This window comes from Aplysia californica, unplaced genomic scaffold (assembly GCF_000002075.1).
Source record: "Aplysia californica isolate F4 #8 unplaced genomic scaffold, AplCal3.0 scaffold00899, whole genome shotgun sequence".
NCBI lineage: Eukaryota > Metazoa > Mollusca > Gastropoda > Aplysiida > Aplysiidae > Aplysia > Aplysia californica.
The window spans coordinates 180,210-205,605 of record NW_004798169.1 but is presented as its reverse complement, the minus strand read 5'-3'; the positions used below and the strand labels follow the sequence as shown (position 1 = coordinate 205,605).

Sequence of the window (25,396 nt, the reverse complement as noted above, 5' to 3'; positions counted from 1 at the left end):
TCATCCTCTTTTCTCTCCCTGACTCACACACACACAACGCATACACATACAAGCACACACACACACAAACACACACAAACACACACACACACACACACACACACAAAATCACACACACACGCAAACACACACACACACATACACACATACTAATATTTACACAAAACACACAGACTCACACACTGAAACATATTTGAAGACTGTGATCGATATCTCAATGAGTCTCAAGCTTGGTCTACTAGGTAGATGATTGAAATCGGTGTCCCGATGGTTACTTTTCTCCGTCGTCCTGGAGTACTTTCTTTCTCCCTGACTGTGGTTTCCTAAACACCATAGATTCTTTGTGGACCCAAGTCCAGATATTATTAAGCCAGTCTTCGAAAGAACTCAATTGTGATTGTGTTTATTTTGAGTCTTGAGAAGCCAATGAACGTAAAAACCTCGACGTTTGGAGGATGGAAATAACAAGAAATACAGACAGAAACAGCAAAAAGAAAGAAATTGAATTTGTCAAGTCAATGGCACCCTCAAACAAGTGTGAAAAAGATGGGGGCAGTACAGCTTTGAAATTTAACAACAAAAACAACAACAACAACAACAACAACAACAACAACAACAACAACAACAACAACAACAACAGAAACGAACAGTCCCGCTCTCTAACAGTAGTCTGATGTGCGCATTTGTTTTCCCATCCACTATAAGACAATATTATTAAACATCAACCTAGGATACAAGAGCCACGGCATAGCCGACCTACCTCTTTGGCACTGCTGTGTTCGAAGGTTTGGCTTGTAGTTTCACGGGCTCGCCAGACAATCCTAAAGGCTTACATCTCAACGTCGCTTCATCGCTGTCCACATTTTGCTGAAGAGGCGCAGGTCTTCGCTGATTCATCAACCGCTGTCTGACCATCTGGGAGTGGCTGTACTGAGCGCAGCGGTGAGGCTCACAAACCTGGTGCTGACACCTGGTGGTTCTGGGAAGGAGTTGTAGCTGATGATCATCGTCCGATGAGATTTGATCCGCATTCATTTTGATCAATTCGAGGCTGGTCGTGGACGGCTCTCTTGAGTTTTGTGGGGCACTCAACACGGGGGCATTGTCGTTATCAAAAACTGTTGACTGTCGCTCTACACACAACTCAGAGGGGCATGGATTAGGAATGTTCGTTGGCAGGGTTTGTCTCTTGTTTTCAAAGCTGCGCAGCACGAGCACGGCGTCTTCGGGGAGAACTTGAAGCGCACGAAATTCCTCACTCGTCTTACTTCGGAGTCTTGAGTGAGCAGCAGGCGGAAGCCAAATCTTCATGACCTCCTCTCCTCCTCGAGCATCATTGTCCAACGACCCCGTGGCCGTTCTATAGGCCTTCTCGGCTTCCTCCTTCATTAACTGCAACGAGGAAGACTCCGCGGATACTCCAACGGTTTCCACAACTTTCCCGGTCGACGGACCCATGGTCGGAATCTCCAAGTCAAGAAGAGTTCTCACACTAACTTCTTTTACTTCAGGAATCGTCAATTGTTCTCCACAATATTTGTTTGCCTCTAAATTGTCTCTTTCGGAGATCACAGGAAGCGCAGGCTTATATAGTTCTTGGAGCATGGCGTCTCGAAATCTATAGAAATCCACTGACGTAGAGCAGACAGGTCCAGAGACTGCTGGTGTCCTTTTACCCTTCTTGTCCCATACGCCTGACCTAAGGGTAGGTTCGTTCCACGGCTCAAGTAGGGACCGGTTAGCATGTGCTGTTAACTCTTCCGCGGGCAAGGAATCTGGATCCGTGTACGCTGCCACAAGCATTGAGTTGCAGTTTGCTGCAGATGTCATTTCAGAAGATAGACAGATCCTGGTGTTTGTCAGATTCTCACCCCTCTCTTCATCTCCTTGTCCCTTGATTTCTGTTCTTACGCTAGCAACAGAGGTACAATTTGGGCCATTGTGAACGTGTTTGTCCTGTGTTAATGGATTCTCTGAGTATATGGCTTTGGCACACGAGACGACTTGGACGTCCCCAGCGTTCTCATCACTCTTACCTTGGCTGCCAGTGGTCTCCGAAGAGAGTGAAAAGGAATCAACATTTTTAACTCCAGGCAGTTTGTGAGAAGAGAATTGTACGTGAACAGCTGGCGCATCCTTAGCTGTCTGTATTCTAGTTTTGTCTGAGCTCTTTTCACCGAGTTCGTTCGTTTCCGAGTTGGCGTTGTTGTTCACGTTAGAATATAATTGCACCACAGAAGATCTCTTTTGATCGAGATATCTCGAGCTGTAATAGTTGAACGTGTCTGAATATCGGTCAAGAAGGAAGTTTCCAGGTTCCCTTTTGGAGAGAGCGTGTAGACTAGTAGATGTCGCTGTATTATTACTGCTTGCTTTGACACGAAATAAGTCAGAGACACACCGACTCACATGCTCTCCTCCTTCTTTCAAAGACCTGAGGGGGGCTCTTTCCAAACCATTTGTATCCGGATTTGTGAAGTCAATCGGTTTTCCAATTCGGAATGGCTGGACACGCCTGGGGGCAGCGTTGTTATGTCGACATGACGGCGGTGGAGGGGAATAACGATCTGGCGAACGCGGGCGGCGCATCATCATCTTCTTCTGCACCATCCAGGCTCTTTGGCGAGCCTCCGCCGACATCTTGGTCCTGATCTTTAGCACACCGGCACTGCTGTCCTGCTGTGGACAACTGCATGTTCTCACCAGTGTCCGAGCGTCGCTGATGTAAGGGAGGCTTCCCAAAGGAAGCTCATCAGGGATCTCTGAGAACATATTGTTTCCACTTGAGTTGTTCCGCCTTTGAGGGGAAAGGCTTTTTCTCCTTGTGGCTTGGTTGCTGTTGGCTGTCTGGACTGTACTGGTGAGAGACTTTGAGTTGTTGTAGCCCTTTCTCTGTCTCTCTTCAGCTGCTTGGATTCTGGCCTGTCTTCGCTCGAGTTGGTCCTGCTTGAGCAGTTCGCCCAGGAAACTTGTGCTCCGCGGCTGACGGTGGGTGATGGGCAACACCACCTTGGCGGATTGGGGCCGCGGATAGCGATGGGTGCTTCTCTTTCCCTCGTCACCGTCCTCTAGAGCCTTGTTAGCGCGCAGCAACATGGCATTGATGGTGTAGCACCACTGGTCTTCCTCGGACAGTTTGCTCGGAGGATCAGGCGTCCGCTTCTTTAAAGGTGGTGGCTGTTCGGAAAATCGCACTCTTAGTTTGGATTTGGCCCCGCTCTTTGTCTCACCCCCGACCCCACCCTTCGTCTCACCCCCGACCCCACCCTTCGTCTCACCCCCGACCTCATACAGCCGGTCAGAGGCCCAGGAGACTTCTTTACCTTTGTGAGGAGCACTACCGCTGACCGCGGCCCCTGGAGATACCTCGTTATGGGATTTTATTCTTCTCAGACGCAACGCATCTAAATTTAGATGACCGTTGTCCTCCATGCGGTCAAGGCCAGTCTGGACACTCAGTTCCAGATTATCAGGTCGTCTGGAGTTCATTTTTGGAGATCTTAACCCATGATCCAAGTTTGCCGAGATTGTCAGTGACCTGCCATAATCGTCACCCAATGTCTTGTTGGAGCGAACTGCTGCATTCAAGTTATTGATCTCCCTTAAATGCCCTGCTCTCCTTCTAAATCTCCTGCGACCACTTGGAAGTGGAGAAGTCACCCGAGATGCTCTTGGCTTTACGGCCTGGCGTTCCCTGCCCTTTTCCTCCAAATTATTGCCTAATTCCTTCCGGTCGTACTCCCAGTTTGGCCTGCTAGCTACACCACACCCTGTGCTACTGTACGGTTTCCAGGTACTCAGCTCTTCTGCACGCCCATGGTCTATGACAGATGGTGCCACTTGGCTGATCTTTCTAATGCGGACTCGCGCAGCGCTCAACTTGGGGGCAGTCACGGAGGTCAGTACAGCAGGAGAAGGTAGGCGGGGGCTGGAAGATGCTCCTTTCCGCTGCTTATGACTCGACTTGTTCTGCATCTTCTTCTTAAGGACTTTGGATTGCGTTGTTGAGAAAGAGGCCAAGCTACTGTTGTCAGAACCACTGCTCTCTGCGTCCTTCCCGCGATCTTCCTCTTGGTAGTAACTGTCAATCGTTTTCAGCAGGTTTACTTCTGACGTGATGGACTTTTCACCGGGCCTTTTCGTTTCCCGAGTTGTGTCTGGACTGGCGTGGGTGCCTGATCTCTTTTTCTTTAGCTTCTCAAAGTACCTTCTCTTGGACTCAAAATCACCCTTTGAATCCACAGTGCCGAGACCTTGGTTTGACTGGGGCCAAGCCTCGTCTGTCTCCGAGTCGTCATCCAATGTGGAACTGTAGACTTCCCTATATACCACAGGCGGGGACTTGACAGAAAGTTCGTCGCACCGTCTAAGCGATGGCATTTTGGCAGTGGGTAGCCTGGACTCACTAGAACTAAGATGTGGGACTTCGGACAGAGCCGATCTTGGTGTTCGTTGCTGGTGGTGTCTGGACCCGGCACGTGGCCGCGACGTCCCCGCGAAAGTACGACCAAACCCCCTGTTCTGAACTGGTTTACGTTGTCTTTTCCGAGGTGATCTTAGTTGGTATTTTGCGCTGAGCTGCGTGATGGGATTTGAACCGTGTTCCCCTGGCTTCCAATCTGGAGGCACTTCTTTTCCTATCGGACACAGCCGGCCAGAGATGGGAGAAATGCTATCCAGTTCCTTTCTTTCATTTTGTTCTGGAACCTGGCATACCTCTGGAGGAATCATTCGAGGTCGTGGGCTTCGTCGTGCCCTATGCTGGCAATGAACAGGATTCCTTTTTTTATTAGGGCGCCGTTTCAAAGCTTGGTAGAACGCTGCGTATTCAACATTTCCGAAGCAAGGAGAAACTAGTCGTGCTCGGTCATGTCCCCTTTCTGGAGAAACAGATTTACTTACTGTGGTGGTTTCCTCTTTTGCGTCATGAGGTCTTTCCGTACAGCATGACGCTCCTTTAGTTTCAGATTCTTTGTCAGGCGTTTTAGTTCTTTGGGATTCTTTTACCACAGGTGTAGCCTTGATGTGCGGCTGTTGTTCTGTTATTTTTTTGCTTTCTCCTGCCTCGGTGTCATGAGACTCTTTGCCGCTTGTATCGTTGATAGCGGGATATTCCTCTGTTGTCCTGGCCTGGTCCTCACTCCTCGACTTATCTTTCATTGCCCAGGCGTCAACCGCTGAACATTGGTTGCCCACTTCACCATCAAAAGGCAAACCCAGTTCTTTCATTCTTGCAGCATGCCAAAACCCAGTTTCTTCTCCACTCGTTGTGGGTATGGTAGTACTCACCACGCCTTGGGCACCCACAGCATCTCGAACGTCGGGGCAACCTGAAGATAATGTTTGACTCGAAGGCTCAGGCGTGTTTCTAACCTTTTCCTCCTCTTCTCGAAACAGCTTTGCTTGACCCTCCTGGCCTTTGGCTACGCCTTGGCATTCTTGTGCCTCGTCACTGCTGGTGTTTCTATTGAGCTGACACTCCTGAACAACTGGTTCTCCGCCTGGCTGTTCCTTCACCTTATCGCATGATATCTGGTCGTCGCGACTAGAACTGTAAAACCCTTTTACCTTGCCTTGCGCTGCGTTCAAAACTAACGCAGTCGTTACGCAAGGACAGACACTCTCTGCTGAGTGGCAATCAATCGCCTCTGCTGTGACGCAACATCCGGAGATTGCTGATGTGACAGGTAGCGTTTGACCTTGACCTATCTCTAAGGTATGGTCGTGACTTTCGACGTCCTTGACGTAAGGGTCGTCCTCCGTGACTTGTGGACCGACATTTGTACCGACGTCAGTGACATTAGGACTGGCATCCTCAATATATTGTGCAACATCCTTATCATCCGAACTCATGATTGTAATAACCTTTTCGGAGTTATTACTGTCTATATCGCAAGTAGCAATTGATTTAACAGTGGAATTCAAAACACCTTCGCTGTTATCGCCAGTTTCTGCACCGGGAGTTGGCAAGGACGTAGTTTGATCTCCTGTCCGTTGGCTACCGCAGCTATCCCATTTACCAGCGTCGCTTTTGGTCCGCCCGTCAATGTGTTCACGTGACGTTGTTGGCACGACGATGATATCAGAAATCTGGGAGGAGGAGTTACTCCCCCCAACAGCAGAGCTCTCATCCTCGGTGGTAGCGTGATCTGTCTCGTGGCTGCATCCCAGCCCTGATGTATAGAAACAAAGAGGTCTTTCGCCCTCACCAGAGACAGACGGCCTCGAATCTGTAAGCGCTGAGGTACGATAACGCATACCTTCTTCAGAACTAACGACATTCCTGTCGTATTTACGCGGTGAAATATTACCCACATTCCCAGTAGTCGTTGGGCTTACGCTCACCATATGCTCAACCGTAGCTCTCGACGAATCGGATGACGTCACCGAACCGGGCCTATCATCGGTGTTCAAGTTCAGAGTTAGCTCCCTTCGGTATCCAGATGCCTGCCATACAGTGATGATGTCATCTGCGCTAACAGGTCTTCCTGCTTCACCGCCATGACTGAAATTGTTCCAGAGAGCGCAGCTCCGCCCGCTAACTCTCTGTAGACCTTCGCCAGCCGTTGATCCTTCGAGAGATTTTTCTAACTTTTGATCTTCTTCATTGACCTTTGCATTTTTTGCATATTCAAGTTGTCGTCTCCCCTCGCCTGTCACATCGTTGTCTTCATCAACGTCATTATCAATACCCTTACCAGTATCATCTCTACTGTTATTATCATCATCGCTGTAATTGTCCTCAGCGACCAGGATATCTGTATCATCGTCGAAACTGTTCTCCCCGGGACAAGCGCTCACGCTAGAGCCTGCACTCTCTGTTTCACGAGCACTGTCCAACGCTTGCTCGCCGCCGTGAACAAGTGCTGCGTACAATCGACCGTATGCACCGGTGATCAAGCTCCACCCACCTTGAGGGGTGTTTGACAGGGGGCGTGGTTGGCTGCTGTAGTTTGCTCGAAGCACCTCGCACTCTTTGGTGCAACTTTTTGACCCTCGCATGTGCCCAGTTGTGCGTGGTGCGCCCACGCTATGACTGCCAGACCTGTGGATGCCTGCTACGTGTCCTGAAAGAACAGGGATCGAATCTGTGCCTGGGGCACGCCTACAGGGATGAGTGAGTGTGAAAGGGATTAGGGGGAGGGAGGGTCGGGGGAAAAGGGAAGGGGGAGGGAATGGGAGAAGAAAGACACAGCTATTAGTTTTTGTTTAAGGCAAATATAATTACAATTATTTATGGAAATGTACGTGTTTTGCACATACTACTCCTGGCAACTATAATACTGAGATGCAAAAATTCTGTCACATACATTTTAAGACGATAATTTTCGGTACAGTGTAAGAATTGCAGCAAAAAAGAAAAGTATGACTTGTGTAACTTTTATGAGATTCCTTGCGTAAGAGCAGACGAAAGAAATTATAAACAGGAAGTAGTACGTGGGCAAAGTGTTGGTATTGATTTCTCTCGGTCTCCGTTGTAGACAATGTATAAACACACCTTACACGCTATAAAAGTCCGTACTTTTGACGGTAGAATCGTTGTTTGTTTGTTTTTCACCAGATTTCAAAATTACGAAGCTGATAAGTGCAGAAAATAAAGGCACTGTGTGTATGATCAATTCTTCAATTGTGTTTTCTGCTGTTGCAAGACATGTAAATGTGTGCAGAAGGACCACCTAACGCTTGAACAAACGTTTTAACACCAATAGAACTGTCCAAGACAAACCTAGACGTGACCAACTAAGGGTGACAACTTGACGTCCGAATTGGGCTATAGTCAACACCCATTTTCGAAATCCGTTTCAAGTAAGCGCAGAGACTGCCATGTACTCCGGACTATCATAAAACACCATTATTAGACATGTATGAGTTTATATGATCGTGGATTATGTGATTATTGCCCTCTATGTGAAGCCATTCTATCCCTGTTTCATTGAAGAAATCGCCAAATTTGGACACAACAACATTGGCAATGAAATTAAAGACGTTGGTAAAGTGTTCTATTCAGCAGTGGTTAAGGTTTTTGATTCCTCTCATTGATACACATGATGGAAGAGAAATAGTGTTTAAAAGTAGAGGATAGAGATTTCACAAATCCAACGTCCTCCAGGTGCCCCGAATCGGTGGCTCAAATGTTTGGTTATTTTTCAAAGCAACCTCAAAGGACGACGGTATTGTGACGATATTCTTCGTTACTGTGACTGCCCTTCATGTGCTAAAAAGACAACGCCCGACCACAAAAGAGGACAATCAGTGAAACCTCTTTCCAAACTCTACAAATCACTGTTCTGGACTGGCCTGCAAGATCAACAAGCCCTAACTCTACAGAACATCTGTAAAATGACCTTGACTGGAGGATTAGAAACAGGCCACAATCCCTATAACTGGTCAGGAACGGAAAACTGCACTTTTCAAGGAATGGTAGGGAATTCTTCAGACAACCATAAGGACATTAATTCAGTCGATAAACAGACGTTTTGTATCAGTAATTCAAGCTGGAAGAGGCCACACGCGATACTGAGCAAACTTTGAATTGGATTGTGTAAGGGTCAGTGTGAATAAAATTATCTCCCTTTAATAAGGAAAGACGTTTGTCAAATTTTTTCAGGCTCAGGTCATGTTCGCAGAAAATAAAGATCGCGTGTACCAAATTTCTCTTAGTTATCTTGAATTAGTAAATGAGTTATTGTACTTTTAAGGTTGGTGTGACAGAACTTTTGCAGCACGGTATTACTATTATACCGCGTCTATGTTGTGAATGTAAATTATAAACTTACAGAAAATACGGCACATGAAGTAGCTATCCTCCGAGCAAAACTTGACTTTGCACTTCTGTTGGAAAAAAGTAGCTACCTGATCAAGGTAGGAAGGCAAAAAGAACTTTGTAACTCTCCATGAAAAATTTTGAAACCGGCTTGACCTAGTGCGTACTCCCGGATTTCGCTCTCTCTCTCTCTCTCTCTCTCTCTCTCTCTCTCTCTCTCTCTCTCTCTCTCTCTCTCTCTCTCTCTCTCTCTCTCTCTCTCTCTGTGTGTGTGTGGTCACATGAGGATCACATGACACAATGTGCGAAAGACACCTTTAACCTAAGTTAAGAATAGAGGGTTGAAATTCCTTTTTACCGGTCGGAGCACAGCAGCCAGTTGTTGTCCTTGGCAGGTCGGGGAAACAAATGGCGGGGTATGAAAAAGAAGAGGAAGAGAGAAAAGACAAGCAAGCCAGTAGAGGATTAGTGTTAGTTAGGGCAGGAGTCTTTAAACTGAAACCTAATCTTGATTTCCGGCAATTCGGTCTTGAGTGATGCTGCCTGAGATTTGTCCTATATTCCTTTCAATTTGATTGCTGTAACGAACGTACTTTGCTTTACTCTGTAAGTAACACTTGTATAGTCAAAGCCGCAGAGATAATCAAATGTACCTGCTGGCCACTGCTCTCCGATGGACTCTCTCAAGCCTGTGACTTCCGAACACGCGCGGTACGGTCTCGGCACTTCTGCTGTGGCCTGGCACGGGTCTTTTTGCTGAAGAACACCATGGCGAGTGTCAGGTCGTAATTTTTCTTTTTAGCTGTGATGATTTTGATTATGCGTGTTTTCTTTCGTTTGATTTAGATTTGCGAATGTTTTGGGATCAGTTAGAGGAGACGGTAGAGGAGGAGGGGATGATAGCTTTCTAGATTGTGTTGCATAGATGGCTTTCTGTATTTAACATCTTACACCATATTCAGAACCAATTTGGGGATTTTGTTTTTGTTGTCGTTTCTTTTTTCCATTTTTTTTTTTTTTTGCACTCCTTGAAAATAATTTTCACTTTCGGACAGACGAGATTACAAAGTGTTTTATTTGTGCAAACAGCCACTTTTTTAAAAGAGGTTTGGACGACAAACTCTTTCGATGGCTGCAGAAAAAATATCATAGTATTGTAAGATCATGGGTCTCCAGAATGGAATACTGAAAAAATTGTTTTCACGCGTGTTTGTTATAGGGAAAGGAGGGATGGTGCGGAGCAAAGAACACTTCGTACGTCTAATCAAAGTAAAATCCACTGTTCAAAGTTTACAAATTTGATAAACTCGCAAAAGTATTGACAAAAAAGAAACGTTTTGCTCAAGATACTTTGAATGTACAAAACGGCAGTATCTCACCATTCTGTGAGGTGTTCCTGCCATGTGCCTCATCGCCAGTCTCTCGACCATTCCGTCCACGGAACGAGACTAAAGAAACTGAGGAGGGGGAGGACAAGGAGGAGGAAGAGAAACAATTGCTTTGTTCTTGTACTTCTTCATCATGATCGCTCTGTCTGTTGGATTCAGTCGGCGTTGACAATGGTGTTGTGCCCCGCCCTCCCCCATGTTGTGTTGCTGACGTTTTCTTCATCAGTCTCCGCTGCTGCAGGTTACTTTCGTCCTGGGGAAAAGTTTACAGACTTATAATATTGATTTTGTCGGATATCTCGATCTTTCTGCAGTGATGCTGTATCTAGTTAACCCAGGGTGGCCACGACAGGCAATATCAAAATAGCCGACGTTCTAACAGCTCTACAGTGTATTGGTGGTACCGTGAAAGATATGCATCAAACTAATAACGATTCTTCTGTATTTCACTGTACTTTTGATGCATGTTTTATTTTAGTAATATTTCTATTGCATTTCCGACACAATTAGGTCATGTTAGTCCCGAATATTAGAGGTGTTATAAAAGAGAATAACAGGCATACACAAAAAGAAGAAGAATTAAGGATGATAGATGTTTGATAGGGAAAAAGGAGCAAACTACACCAGAGCACCCGTCAACTACTCACAATGATGCGTGTCAACAAACCATTGTTTAGCAAACTTCGTCCCTGAAAGGTATACATATACCGTGCTCGGTTTCTGAATACTGTTTTCGTTTTACAAACCTTAACATTGGCATGTTCTCCGCTCACTCAGAGGGAGAGGAAGAGAGAGAGAGGAGAAGAGAAGGACGGAGAAGAACAGAGACAGGGGGACATTAAATTGGATAGGAGAGGGCGGGGCAGAGAGAATGATTGAACCAGAGAGAGGGAGAGAGAGAGAGAGAGAGAGAGAGAGAGAGAGAGAGAGAGAGAGAGAGAGAGAGAGAGAGAGAATGAGAGAGTGAGATAAAGAAAGAGAGGGAGAGAAAGAGAGGGGGGGGGGAGACCTCAAAAACTTATCGGTGAAAATGGTCCAAACGTGGCCGACACCCTTCAGTATGAATGAGACTATTGAGACATAATATAATGATAAAAATAAATATTAAGTAAAGTACCTAATGGATCTAGAATCCGGATCTAGATCTAGATTCTACTCCTGCCTGTGGCTTAACTCTTCTACTTGTTCACTCCGTGTTGTCATCTCTTTCTTTGATAAGGCCATAGTACATATGTACGAAGTGAGGTGACGAAAGCATTTGAAGGAAAAAAAACTGCCTTATAAACGGAGATGATATTGATCTATTTCTAGATCTAGTCTACCTCGCGGAGACATCGGTGCAAGAAAAAGAGAGGAAGTTGAATGCGCCGTTTAGCATTGGTGCTAAATAGTGTACAGTCTAAGGATTGTGTTTTATTCTGATGAGGGTTTCCCCTGACATCATTTGACAACAAAGACTGACTGGATGCAATCGTTGACACTGCTGACCAAATCATTACAAATAAACAGAAATCTTTGGAGGTTTTGTAAACGTTGCCGAGCCTTCAAACACCATGTCTTTGGTGGGGGGGGTTTTACGGGAGAGGGGGATGGGTACTTTTGAATTAATGAAAGTGCTCCGAAGCTTTTGAATATTTAAATTGACGCGAAGCCAAAAACGCAGTTCATTGTATGTATAAGCTATGAATGGAGAAAGGTTTTCAGTTGGGCTACGAGAGATACGAATAATAATATGTCGTATAAGATGCAGATGTCACGCCTGACATTATTTTTAGGGAGTGACGTATTTTGTTTTAAAACACATTTTCGTAACAAAGATAGCTTTAGAACCTCTTTGTCTGCATTATTTACTCAGATGTGCGAAATATATATACTGTGTAGTTTTAGTTTGACCCCCTCCCTCCCCACCTCCCTTTCATTTCAGTAAGTTTGCTTCGAAGATACGACCCCCTTAAATTCTCGCTTCTCATTAGACACAGCAGATGTCTGGAGAACTGTTTTAGTTTTCGTAAGAGTTATACGGCAATTATAATACAATTAGATCATATGAGATTGGAGGTGTTACGAGAGAGTAACAAACTCTAAAAGAAGGAGAAAAGGATTATAGATGTTTGATAGGAAAGAAAGAGCAAAGCACGCTAAAGCATCCGCCAATCGCCCACTGGAGAACTGTGACAAAATCTGAAACCCCCCAAAATTAAATTAAACGTGTCAGTTCCGGGGTTCGAATTAATATAAGCATAGATGTATACAAAAGAAAATGTATCGTTGGTTTTTACGTCTGCTTCCCCCCCCCCCCCCCCCCCCAGGCTCACGGCGTTCGCGATGAAGACTCTGTGTCAGGCGGAACATTACGTCGCTATCGAACACAACCAGACCTGCGCCTCTGTCGAGTGGATCGCCCAACAGCAAAACACAGACGGTAGCTTCAAGGAGAAGGCGTGGGTCACTCACAGGGAAATGCTGGTACGCTGTCTGGGTTTTATATGCGCAGTGATTTAGATAGAAAGAGAGATAGATAGATAGATTTACTTTGACTTACAGGAGGTTTGGGTTAGAGTAAAGTTGGGATGAAAAGAACAACCGGAGAAAGATTTGAGAGCCAAAGGAATAGAGAGAGAAAGAAAGAAAGAGAGAATGTGAGAGACACAGATATATATATATATATATATATATATATATATATATATATATATATATATATATATATATATATATATAAATAGATAGATAGATAGAGAATGTGTATGTGGGAGGGGGGGTTGAAGAAAGTTATATTATATTGATTTAATTAGTATGCAGGTGCGAATGAGTGTGAATGTCTGTGTGCAGGTCCGTTTCTTTGTAAGCCAGTAGACTGTCAGATGAGCCAGGAAATTTGACTGGGACGCTCGGTGTGCTCACATGGATTTATGAAGCTTTTTTAAAAATATAATTTTCTTTCTAGGGCGGCATCAATGGTGACGTCTCTCATGCAGCCTACATCTTGATAGCCCTGATGGAGTGTGACTGCCCTGGGAAGGTGAGCGATGTCAAGCCCGGATGAGAGAAACTGAAATAGAAACCATTGGTGTCATTATCTGCAATGTTTTAGATGTCATCATCATCATCATCATCATCATCATCATCATCATCATCATCATCATCATCATCTCTGTTGCTGTAGCTGATGTTGTCGTAGTTGCTGTTGTTGCTTTTATTGTTGTTGCTGTTGTTTGTTGAGGTTTTTATTGTTGTTGTTGTTTTAGGGGTTGTTGTTGTTGTTGCTACTGTTGTTGTTGTTGTTGTTGTTTTTGTTGTTGTTGTTGTTTTTGTTGTTGTTGTTGAGGTTTATATTGCTGTTGTTGTTTTAGGTGTGGTTGTTGTTGCTACTGTTGTTGTTGTTGTTGTTGTTGTTGTTGTTGTTGTTGTTGTTGTTGTTGTTGTTGTTGTTGAAAAATAAGGGGAAAATATTATATGGAGACTTGGATATTGTTTAGTGAAATGTTTGATACTTTGAAAACACTATTCCACTTTTTGCATACCTGGGCTTCATTGGGAACAGTACCGAAAAACGAACAAAACAACAACAACAACAAAAGAAAAAGAAAAAACGCAGCTAAACACAACATTTCTGTGGCAGCATAAACATTCACAATCACGGGCAGAACAGCAATGTGGGCGATCTTGGTTTGATCCCCAACAGAGTGTTCTTAGCTTATTATTGTGGAACTCAGTCGAAAAAGAAACTGGTTGAATTTATAAACTGCGTCAGGGGGGCTCTTGTGGCCTAGATGTAAAGGTGTTCGCCTCTCATTCAAAGGTCCCGAGTTCAAATCCGGGTAGTGAGGGACAATTTTTCTTCTCTGAAATTGTTCCCTTTTACCTCCTTTCCAGCTCTCTAGCAATGTTCTGTCGTCTGATTCCGTCTCCACTTTCTGCCCCCTCCCCCTCGCCTCCTTTGCCCTCTCCTCTAGGCTCCTGGCTCTTTCTGCAGCCTTTCTACTGCTACACCTTGGTTCTTTCGTACTGCTGTCTTTTAACCACACCCCTGATCTTCTTGAAGGAAAGATCTACACCTAGCCTTGTCGGTCAAGAGCGAGAAATCTCGGAGGTCCCGTGTACAATTTGCACACGTTAAATATACCTTGGTGGTCTAAAATCGATAAGAGTATGCTTGGGCCGCCACCTAAGCAAAGTTCAAAATTTCCTACCAACTGAAAATGTTTCAAGTGCGCGCGCGCTCATATGACCATATGCAGTTGCGAGCGCCGTAAAACACTTACCGTCAAAAGAGACTTGAAACCCACAGGAAATACTTATAAACTGTACTGTTTTATTCAGGTCCAGAAAGAAGTGATCGTCAAAACGATGCGTTTCATCCAGACACGAGTTGCCTTGACAGATCGACCTTTGGCCTTGGCCACCAGCGCCTACGCCTTGACCTTAGCTGGAAGTAGGATCAGTGAGGTTGTCGTAAAACGACTGATGATGTTGGCCAAGTCTTCTCCAGAGGGTGAGGTTACAAGCAACAAACTGTTTTTCTTCTATTTGTTTGTTTTTCTTTTTTGTTTGTTATTGTTGTTGTTGGGGGGGGGGGGGTATTTTATCTATAGTTTTATTGTGGCGTCAGTAGTCTAGGCTACTTGACTCATAGTCAGACCCGACGTTTTGTTCTTAGGAAAGGCATTTTACGGGAATTCTCCTTACTTCACCCAGATGGGAATGGGAACCCTGCCATAGACAGCGAAAGGTCTCGTTAGTATGTTAGTGTTTTAGCGTCTGTAAAATGGCAGCTTGCACAGTATGCTTCCCAGGAAGTTGAGATTCTTTGAGAATGTTATCAGGTTTTCTGGCGTAATGATATAACTTGAAAAGCGCATAGGGCTCTTTGCGCTATACAAGTGCTATAAGAATTTGCGCTTTTCAAGTGCTACTTTTTATTTTACTTTTTTGTTAGTTACTATGCTTTTTATTTGGTAAGTTAAAATGTTAAGCCCAGATCATAAAAAGAGAAAAGCAGCTATACTCTGAGAATACGTTCTTGATTTAGAACCTTGTTTACCATAACTGCCGAACGTTAACCATTAATAGCTCATTTAAATGGACACTATCTCTCCATGTCCAGGTGCTGTTTAAATCTCTTTTTCCTCTGTCTGCCTTTTTTTTCAATCACATGTATACTTTCTGTATCTGTGATTCTTAACCTGGAATAAAATTTCCTCACATTTTCTTTTAGCATCATCTGTAATACCCCCCCCCCAATTAAAAAAAAAATAAAATTCACATCTCCCGCAAATGTGACATGACTCTCGATACTTCTGACACGGTTGCCCAGGTTTCACCTACTGGGCTCCAGGCACGGACGAAGACTTCAAGGACCACGACAAGCCGTACTGGTTCGCCAAAAAGCCAGGAGCCCTAGCGGTGGAAGTGACATCATATGCTCTCCTCACCCTGTTGGTGAGAGGTGACATCAAGACCGGAACCAGTATTGTTGGGTGGCTCACGCAACAGAGAAACTCACACGGAGCCTTCATTTCTACACAGGTCAATGGGGTTTTTGTTTGTGTGTTTGTTTGTTTGTTTGTTTGTTTGTTGTTGGGTTTTGTTTCCTTTATTTTTGTGTCTGTGTATCAGAATGTCTTGTATATAGTTTCATGAGTCCACATTCTGACGAGGGGACACGAAAGGAAACTCAGCTGAATGTCTGTTTGTCTATTTACTCATTTATTATGTAGTGTGCTACCTAATTTGTATTCATTATCTTAACGTTGGATGGTCATAAGTGTGGAGAGCCGAAGAGTAATTTCTAGAAATGTGTGTCACGTCAGTTCAATTGTTTATTTGGCTTTTTTGTGAGTTGGACCATAAGAAGACATTGCAAACTGATGCAACATCACTCCCGTTCCTATTGGATCTGCAGGATGGAGTTTCCCTATCTATCTATTTGTCTCTTTTTCGTCCCACGCAGCTTCCCCCCCCCCCCTCTCTCTCTCTCTCTCTCTCTCTCTCTCTCTCTCTCTCTCTCTCTCTCTCTCTCTCTCTCTCTCTCTCTCTCCCTCTCTCTCTCTCTCTCTCTCGCCCTTGCTCTGTCTCTCTCTCGTTCGCTCTCTCTCTCTCTCTCTCTCTCTCTCTCTCTCTCTCTCTCTCTCTCTCTCTCTCTCTCTCTCTCTCTCTCTCTCTCACACACACACACACACACACACACACACACACACACACATCACCACTCCGTCAAGTACTAACCCTCGTATTCCCTTTACCCGCACCCAGGACACTGTCGTCGGTCTCCAAGCCCTGTCCGAGTACAGCATCAAGTCTTACTCCGCCATCTTGGACATGACTTGTCACATTAGCTCTGAGGTTGATGATCGCTTCAGAAAGTCAATCTCGCTCACCCCTGAAGACGCCATGGTTCTGAAGTCGGTGCCGAAGGTAAGAATTACTTTGAAACTAAGTTGCTTTTGTTGTTGTTGTTGCTGTTGTTATTATTATTATCATTATTACTATTTATGTTTATTATTGTTGTTGTTATTATTATTATTGCTGTTATTATTATTATTATTATTATTATTATTATTATTATTATTATTATTATTAATATTATTATTATTGTTGTTGCTGTTGTTATTTAGTCGTTACTGTATAGTTTTAACGACCTTACAACACTGGTTAAGTCGAAGCAGTACCCCTTCAAGATGGTAACGAGTAACAGTTTAGGAGTAATGCCCCTTTCCACACTGTTCTCCTTGATGACCTACTATGTCAGGATTGTGCAAGAGACAGCATGCAGCAGGCCACACCCACACCTTCAGAACAGTCCGTGTGGCCCTCGCTAACTGTTTTTATATGTAAAACTCAATAGAATGGTTTCCCTACTTTCTTCCCATCCCCTCCTTCCCTCCCCCACCCCCGATTTAAAAGCAATTCCTACCAAACTGAAATTTTTTAATGCGTCCGCGAGCTTGTATGACCTTATGCAGTTGCAAGCGCCGTAAAATACTTTTAAAAAATAAAACAAACAAAACAAACAAAAACAAAGCAACACTTAAAATATCTAGTTCCAACATCCGAAATGGCTCTCCGGTGAAAAATGTTGTACCTGATCTACACTAAAATGGTTTTTGTGTGCAACAAGCTAACTTCTACTCTTTTTGTGGCTAGGTTCCCACGGGTGGCAAGCTCCACTTCGAGGCTGAAGGTACCGGAGTAGGCCTGATGCAGGTTGAGGTCCGCTTCAACGTCCCTAATGACCTTGACCAGTGTCGGTTTGATGTGAAGGTCAACACACACAGGCCCAACACACTGATACAGAGCTTCTTTGGAGAATCGAGGTCAACAAATTTGGGCGCATCTCCATTTTTCTCCCTTATGCTTCAGCTTCTGTTTGTCTATCTATTTGTATGTGCATCTATCTATCTCTTCTATATGTTTATACCCCCATGTCGCCACCCTCTCCCTCCATACTCTCTCTCTCTCTCTCTCTCTCTCTCTCTCTCTCTCTCTCTCTCTCTCTCTCTCTCTCTCTCTCTCTCTTTCTCTCTTTCTCTCTCTCTCCCACTCTCTTTCTCTCTCTCTCCCTCCTCTCTCTTTCTCTATCTCTCTCTATTCACTCTCTCATACACACACGTACACACTGACACACACACACACACACACACACACACACACACACACACACACACACACACACGCACACACACATATATATATATATACATACACCCACGCAGATAGACAAGTCTGTCCCCCACCAACAGACTACTCAAGTTACTCTCTTATTGGTAAAATTCTACCTGGCATTTTGTACCCTTTTAAGACCTTGACGTTAGAAATGAAAATGTTAATGTTCCGTCTGCTTTATCAAAATCGTAAGATTATTCGGAGTCGTTTTTAAGATGTTCTATGCATCTTCCAAAAAGTTTGACTTGTTGTGAAACTCATAAATGTGTCATGACGCAGTGGAATAAGGCGCTTATCAATTTTTGGACATGATGAGTTATTGGTATCATTTTAAAGCTTGTTCATTTGTCTTACTCTTGGTGAAAAAAATATCCATTTATCAGGAATAGAAGTGGGGATATTTGCCTTTGAAGGAGGTGGGGTCGCCTGGTTTCAGAGGTAAAATTAGCGAGGAAATGGCCGCCAAAGTTTGGCGACTTCCAAAGCTTGACTGTCCTTTGCAACTACTAATTTACATCTTTGTTTCTTAAATCAGCATTTTTTTAAAGTAAAATCCAAACAGAAATGTGTTTTCAAATGGACCCTAAAGGTGTTGAGTCAAAAACCAATAATTCGGTAAAAATGACAAATGGACAGAAAAGTGCCAGTTTCTTTGATTTCATTATTTTGATGAGCACCTGATTTCACCACGCTGCCTCACAAATATTTTTTTGATGTCAAATTGCCCTGTACGAGGTACTGAGAAGGTAGACCTTTGTAATTAAAGGGTAACGATAATAAGTCCATAATGCAATTTTCGCATGTCAATATTCACTAAGAGCGCTATTCACTGTGTCCTCGATAGCACGCTGGCAGTGCTTTACGATGACATCACCATTCATAAAGCTTCTTTTTCAGATAGGGAAAAGAAGCTCATTCCGACAGCCTACTGTTATATCTAGATCTATTCATGATGTGACAAGGGAAATTCTTAAATTGTAGTAAATGCGGCTTATGGCATGGTTTATACGAGCTCTTGTTGGCTCCACGTATTACTGCACTACGAAATCATCAAGAAGGAAGTACTGCTGTATTTACCTTTGTGATTTTTAATATAATGTGCTTTAATTCTACAACAGGTGACGAAAATCTGTATAAATCGCACGATATTCGAATAGCTCTGTCACGCTTTGAATATCCGTGAATAGCTAAAAGTAGTGAAGGTTGAATACTAAGGTCGAATGGGCACAGCTCTCTTTAAAGCCTCTCGCTTGTTACCCCATTGTTTCATTATTTTCACCTGGATAATTGGTCTTGAACTCTTCAGATCCAAGTGTGAGCCCTGTGACCTCGAGTGCGAAGAAGACGACTACGACGACATCGACGGCGACGAGGGAGATGATGATGATTTTGAAAATTTCACGTTCCCTCCTATTGTTCCGAGGATTCAAACCCTGTGGTACAAGAGGAAATCGGGGGCTGGCAGCGCTACGCCTCGACCATCGAAGAAACAAGGACCCGGTGTTGAGGACAACATGTCTAGGTTAGTCAGTGTTTGTTTTTTAGTTTAGTTTTAGTAGAGGTTTTACGGCGCTCGCAGCTGCATACGGTCATATAAGCGCCAGAAGATTACAGGTGTTATAAGAGAGTAACAAAACATAAAAATAAAGAAAGGGAGATAAGAACGATAGACGTTTCATAGGAAAGAAGAAGCAAACCACACCAGAGCACCTGCCAACCACCCACAGAGTGCTTGTATTGTTTTTTATGTTTGCTTGTTTGTTTGCTTGTTTGTAGCCATGAAGTGTGAGCGTGTCATTCGTGTAACGGGAAATTTTCCTAAGCTGATGTCTTTTGGGGAACCACCGGGCCCTTAGCATTGCTCACGAAAGAGATTAAATCAATTCCCATGTGGGAAGATATTTTATCGAGTATCTCTCTATCTCTTTTCTTTCATATGTCACCTCTTCCCATGACCATGTTCGTCGTTTGGGGCCCCACTTCTTGTGACAACAGGCCTCCATCTTTTTCGATACCTGCTTTGCTGAGTGATTGTTACTTTACCTTAATAAAGTTTAGACCACGTCGGATTTTGTGTTTTCAATGTGCAATGTAGGAGGTCCCTCACTTGATCTTCCTTGCCCTGCTGCGCAGTTGTCAAAAAGCATGTTTTTACGTCTGTATTTGCTGCAATGATATCACAAAAACGGATAAAACATGGCGCACAACTTCCTATATCGTCAAAAGGGCGTCAATAGGGGGGTAACACAACCACGACCCCCCCCCCTGGTCCCCCCCCCCATTACATAACCGCCTTAATATAAGTCAACTGCTTATTCACAATAACCACCCGGTTTTTTTCTTTCTTTCTTTCTTTGCCTTTGTCCGCTCGTTTCGGAAGTCCTTCCTAACAGACAAAACATTCTAGTAATTCAATCAATTTGTTTGCTCATTTGGAGCCACGGAATGCAAATGACCCTTATTCGAATCCCCCTAAGTGTGCGCTTGGACTTGCGTTACTTCACAAAGCTGTCTGCCAGGTGTCTTTGTTTTGTTGGGTAAGGGTGTAAAATTCGGGTTCTTGCCTTTAACAAAAAGTTGTATTATCATAAAGTTCCAGCTCCTCGGTGGCCTGCCGTTAATTTCTCTGCTGCTGAGAAGGTTAAAACACCAACATTTCCCTGGCCGTTACACGTCACCTTTCTGTCAAATTTGTCCAAGTACGTTGGTCACGGCAACCTTACAATTATTATTTCGTCAGCGAGTTATAGAACCCGTGCCATACCTTTTGTAAATTGATTTCCTAACTGTCATGCTTAATCGCATCCCGTACTTATTCCATCTCTCTTCTACAAAGCAAAGTCTCCTTTGCTGAAACTTTTTACATCGCCGTCTGTGATGTAGCAGTTTGGCGTTTTGCCGTCATAAGGAGGACACCTGAGTTCTATTATTGAGTTCCTCGGTCTTGCTGTTTAATTGTTCTATCATTCTCAGCCCAGGTTGGGCCTAACTGCCAGAATCAAAGTTCACCTCCTAATAATCTAAATTGTGTCCATTGGAACTCCTACATTTTCAAGAGAAGCCTACACAGTTATTTTTGAAAGCCATTAGTCGGCTTGTAGAGTTATTGTAAACGTGTGTGATCTTTCCGTCGGTCTTATGCCTCTCTTTAGTCTTTGCCTTATCATCGATACCGACGACGATAATTCCTAATACAGCTTTGCCTGGAAAGTAGATGTATAAGAACTAAATCGCCTAAGTACTTGTCCCCTCCGTAGAGACCTTGGTATCCTTGGTATGCTCCAATTCTGTGACACTGTCAGTACGTTTGGAACCAAAAGCAGGTGTAATGGTTGTCTCACTATTTCTTTTTTTTTCCCTGTTTCCTGATTTGGTGCCGACAGTTATAAGTTACTTTTAAAAACTGTGTCAACATGGTAGAATGGTAGAGTGTCTTGTTTGGATTTTTCATGCATGACAATATACGAAAATTTCAATCATAAAAGAAAAACTCTACCTGTCCACCACCCACCCCTCTCCTCGATGGTCCACACAATGAACCCACCCAGCGCCCAGACACCAAGAATACCGTTTGGCTCCAAGATGGGACGGCCCCGCTCTAGGCGTTCTGTGAAACCCTACAGTGACGTGGTCGTCTGTATACAGGTGTGCGCCAGGTGAGATCCACCCCCCCCCCTCCCCCGGAACAAATTAAACGTTTGTGACAGCTTGCAGAAAACCTCGTCTTTCTGTAACCGTGTGTGTATTTTTTTTATATTATTTATAATACATCTGCTTTTCAAGCATATTTGTTGAATATTATAAGACAATTCCTACCATGATGTATTATTTGTTAAATAACAGAAAAAATAATCTAACCTATAGTGCGGTCAAAAATTCGTGGTACAACTAATCCTCAAATATCTCTTTAACGGGTGAAACAATGTCATCCATACTTTGCATAGCAATTTGTATCAATTTTTCATAACTAAATCATATTTTTCAAAAACAATTGGGGCTAGATTAAAAAACCTTTCATCATAAATTTATATAAAATACTTCAAATCTCTGTCACACGAAAAATGGTATTGTTCACAGCACGTCCTGCTTTTCACACACATTTTGATTACGCATATGACCTACGTCACAGCTCATCAATGACAATTTTTACTTGCAAAACGTGTTACAAGAAATTATTTTTATAGTGAAAGGATTTTTTTCTGCACTAATGACTCTCAAAGCATGCGTTCAATAAGCACAATGTCCCGATTAGAAAAACATGACAGGTTTGCTATTAAAAACAATATTGCCCCAGCTGTAAATATTTAAAAATCTGTAGAAACCACCCACTTGGATCTTTATTAGTATTTATTAAGGAATTTTCTAGAATACAGCTTGCAGGTGTTTACAAGAATGTTGATCTGTTAAGACAAATTGATACAAGTCACTTTGCAAAAATTGGAGAACCTATGTTCGATAGTTGAGGAGATATTCGCCCCTCGAATTTGTGACCACACTGTAAAGCTAATTGTTCAGGCTTATTTGTTGAATTATGATTATATACTTGCTGTTCTATTCTTGTCTGTTAGTTTGTTCAGAATAATGACCTTCTCTTACTGAGTTAATGTTATTTACATTGTTGGCATTGTTTGTTGACATTGTTTTCTGACATCTCTATTGACATGTGTATTGACACTTTATTAAAATTTTTATTGACATGTGTATTGACATGTGTATTGACATGTGTATTGACATGTGTATTGACATGTGTATTGACATGTGTATTGACATTTGTATTGATATGTGTATTGACATTGTTTGCTTGCGTCATTTGTTCACCTTGTATTTTAACATTGTTGAGAAAGATGACCGTGTTTCTCACCACAGGTTCCTGGGGGTGAAGACGACAGGTATGTCTGTGATGGACGTTGGGCTGTTTACAGGGTTTGTCCCTATCGAGGAGGACCTGAAGGCGGTGAGTACATGCATCGACTTAGAGATACAATCAAACCTGTCCAAGACAGCCACTCATTGTTGAAGAGAAAAGTAGTTATATTAAACAAGAGGTCCTCTCAGCAATGCCATTGCGATATAGAAAAAACTCAAGGGCGAGTGGGAAGTAATCTTTGGTACAGGCAATTGTCTTAGATGTGGTTGTTAGAACAGATTCGTTTGTATATCGGAGTCGTAAGAACAAGTCTGTAAGACGAAGTGTCAGTAAGTGAGAGCCTAACATGCTGCCACACTGTACGTCCACCAGGGACTCAGATGACAAACTGGAATAAATAATGCTTTGAGCATGCCTGCTGGGACCATTGGGGGACTGTAAAAATACTATATCCCAAAAGGAAACAGTAAAACCAGTTACGATATCTTCCACATTGCCGGATTCGAACTCTTGCCGTTTGCTCTGGGGCCGCGAGTCTGATCATTGATCTGCCAACGCTGTTCCATTGACTGTGATGTTTTCAATATCTAGATGGTCAACTTATACAATATGTTGGTGTGCTTGAAAAATATGGACGCATACATAATATAATTATGTGCAAATGTCGATGTACAACAAATTGCTCATTGATTTTTACCAACATAAATATTACTCTCAATATTTTCTTTCTTGTGTGTTTATTTTTTACAGCTGAAAGAGAAGGGCAGTATTGATCACTACGAGAAATCCAAGAGATCCGTGGTGTTGTACATTGATGAGGTCAGTTCTATATCTACACACTTAACTGTGGCCTGTTATTACACTTTTATCAACTGAGACCACAACCTAATCCCAAAGTTCATGAAGACTGATTGATGTCAAAGCTTGATTCTAGATGCTCTTATTCTCATACCAGTGTAAAAAAAATTTCTTTTGTGTCTTTTTAAAATGTTATTTTCTTTGAAAATCCTATTTTTTTTATCCCCTCCTTTTGACTGAAGAAAAAAGATTTATCGATTTACCTCCCTCTGTTGTGATTGGCAGGCGCACTGGTGTGGTTTGCTCCTTCCATCCTCTCAAGCATTTATCGTTTCTCTCTCTTCTCCTTCTTTATGTGTTTGTTGCTCTCTTGCAACTTTTCTAACTCAAACCTTCGTCACTCTTGTAACCTAATTGGGTCACAAATGCCATTGAACTCTTGCAAGAACTAACAGAAAACCAATGTGATAAAATGTTAATTGTTCACGCATTTTTGTTTGCATGTGATGATAATAATATACGTGCTTTTCTATTCTCCTTTATCAGTTTGTTTAGGATAATTACGTTCTCTTACTGAGTTGTTTATTGATATTGTTTCTTAACATCTTAATTGACAATTTTATCGAACTATAATATAAGAACTCTCTCCCTTTTACCTTAAATTTTGTTTAATCAACATAACATTTTCATTGAGCAGATCTCAAACACGCAGAGCAGCTGCGTGCGTTTCCGCGCCCGCCAAGAACACATGGCTGAAAACATCCAACCGGCCAAGGTGCAGGTCTTTGACTACTATAACCCAGGTATATGTCCGCAAAATTGTAGAGCAGTTGGTTGTAGAGCACCACAGGAAGGTCCCAACTAAGTTGGGGGGGGGGGGTTGTTGTGTTTTTGGTTTAGGGTAGGGGGGTCGGGTTCCTCTCTTTTAGTTTTAGTAAAGTTTTACGGCGCTCGCCACTGCATCAGGTCTTATGAGCGCCAAGGGGTGGATTCCAAACGGGGAATCAGGCTTACTCTGCTCACTTCTCTAGCCTCAACAGCACAAAGTCTGCTTCGACCATCAAGGCACCCCGGAAATAGCAGTTCACAAGAGAGTTGCAAAGAAGTAGAAGGAAAATGACGATAGAAAGGATGAGGAAAGAAAAAGTAACAGATCTCCTTATTATTGTGCGGGCACAGTAGGAGCATAACATTGATAAATCAGGCCATATACAATTGTACAGTGCATAAAAACATGTTAATATCTCCAATTGGGAATGGCCTTAAGACACTCTGCTGTTTCTGTCTGTCCGCTTTGATTTATTCCCAACACTAAACGGCTACTTTTTTCCGTCCGATGTAGATATCTAGTTGGTTTTACGAACAAAACAAACAAACAGCAAGACGTAGAGGAATAGAGCGTAGGCAAAACAATACAGCAAGTTTCATGAAGACAATAGCTAGCTCAGTATGATATAATAATCTTATTTGGAGCTTTCCCTTTCTGTACCAATACCATCGTCTTAATCATCCTAATCATTACTACTACTAATGTCATCATTTCCAATGTTCAATTCTGAATAGACATAAAAGCCTTGCACATCTAGCCCTCATAAACATAATGATTTAATTTAAGGCAAACAAGGCAGGGGTAGGCCCAAAGTAAACTACTTGGAGAGTCTAAACAGATTGGTGACAGGGAAAGATCAGGATAATGTAGAGAAATGAATGGAGAACCCTGATCGCCGATGTGTGACACTTGATGATGATGATGATGATGATGATGATGATGATGATGATGATGATGATGATGATGATGATGATGATGATGATGATGATGATGATAGTACCAAAAAATTGGGACTTTGATTTTTTGGAAATGTTATTGTGTTAGATTGTATGTTATCATTTTCATCATCACCTTCAGATCAAGAC

At 43.0% G+C, this 25,396-nt stretch overlaps 2 protein-coding genes across 2 annotated transcripts in view; one reads left to right on the top strand and one right to left on the bottom strand.

The window, feature by feature from the left end:
- Positions 1-11,482, bottom strand: part of LOC101863143 — a gene marked incomplete in the record, with an annotated part of 22,180 nt that extends 10,698 nt beyond the window's left edge. The window contains 4 exon segments of the mRNA XM_013089219.2: positions 761-7,105; positions 9,418-9,520; positions 10,144-10,405; positions 11,270-11,482. Of these exon segments, the coding sequence (XP_012944673.1) occupies positions 761-7,105; positions 9,418-9,520; positions 10,144-10,375 (6,680 nt within the window).
- A 984-nt stretch (positions 11,483-12,466) lies between these two features.
- Positions 12,467-25,396, top strand: part of LOC101862906 (complement C3) — a gene marked incomplete in the record, with an annotated part of 20,273 nt that continues 7,343 nt past the window's right edge. Inside the window, 11 exon segments of the mRNA XM_005110491.3 lie at positions 12,467-12,618; positions 13,100-13,174; positions 14,476-14,647; positions 15,470-15,681; positions 16,408-16,569; positions 17,299-17,468; positions 19,124-19,339; positions 21,366-21,473; positions 22,684-22,771; positions 23,435-23,503; positions 24,180-24,285. Of these exon segments, the coding sequence (XP_005110548.2) occupies positions 12,478-12,618; positions 13,100-13,174; positions 14,476-14,647; positions 15,470-15,681; positions 16,408-16,569; positions 17,299-17,468; positions 19,124-19,339; positions 21,366-21,473; positions 22,684-22,771; positions 23,435-23,503; positions 24,180-24,285 (1,519 nt within the window).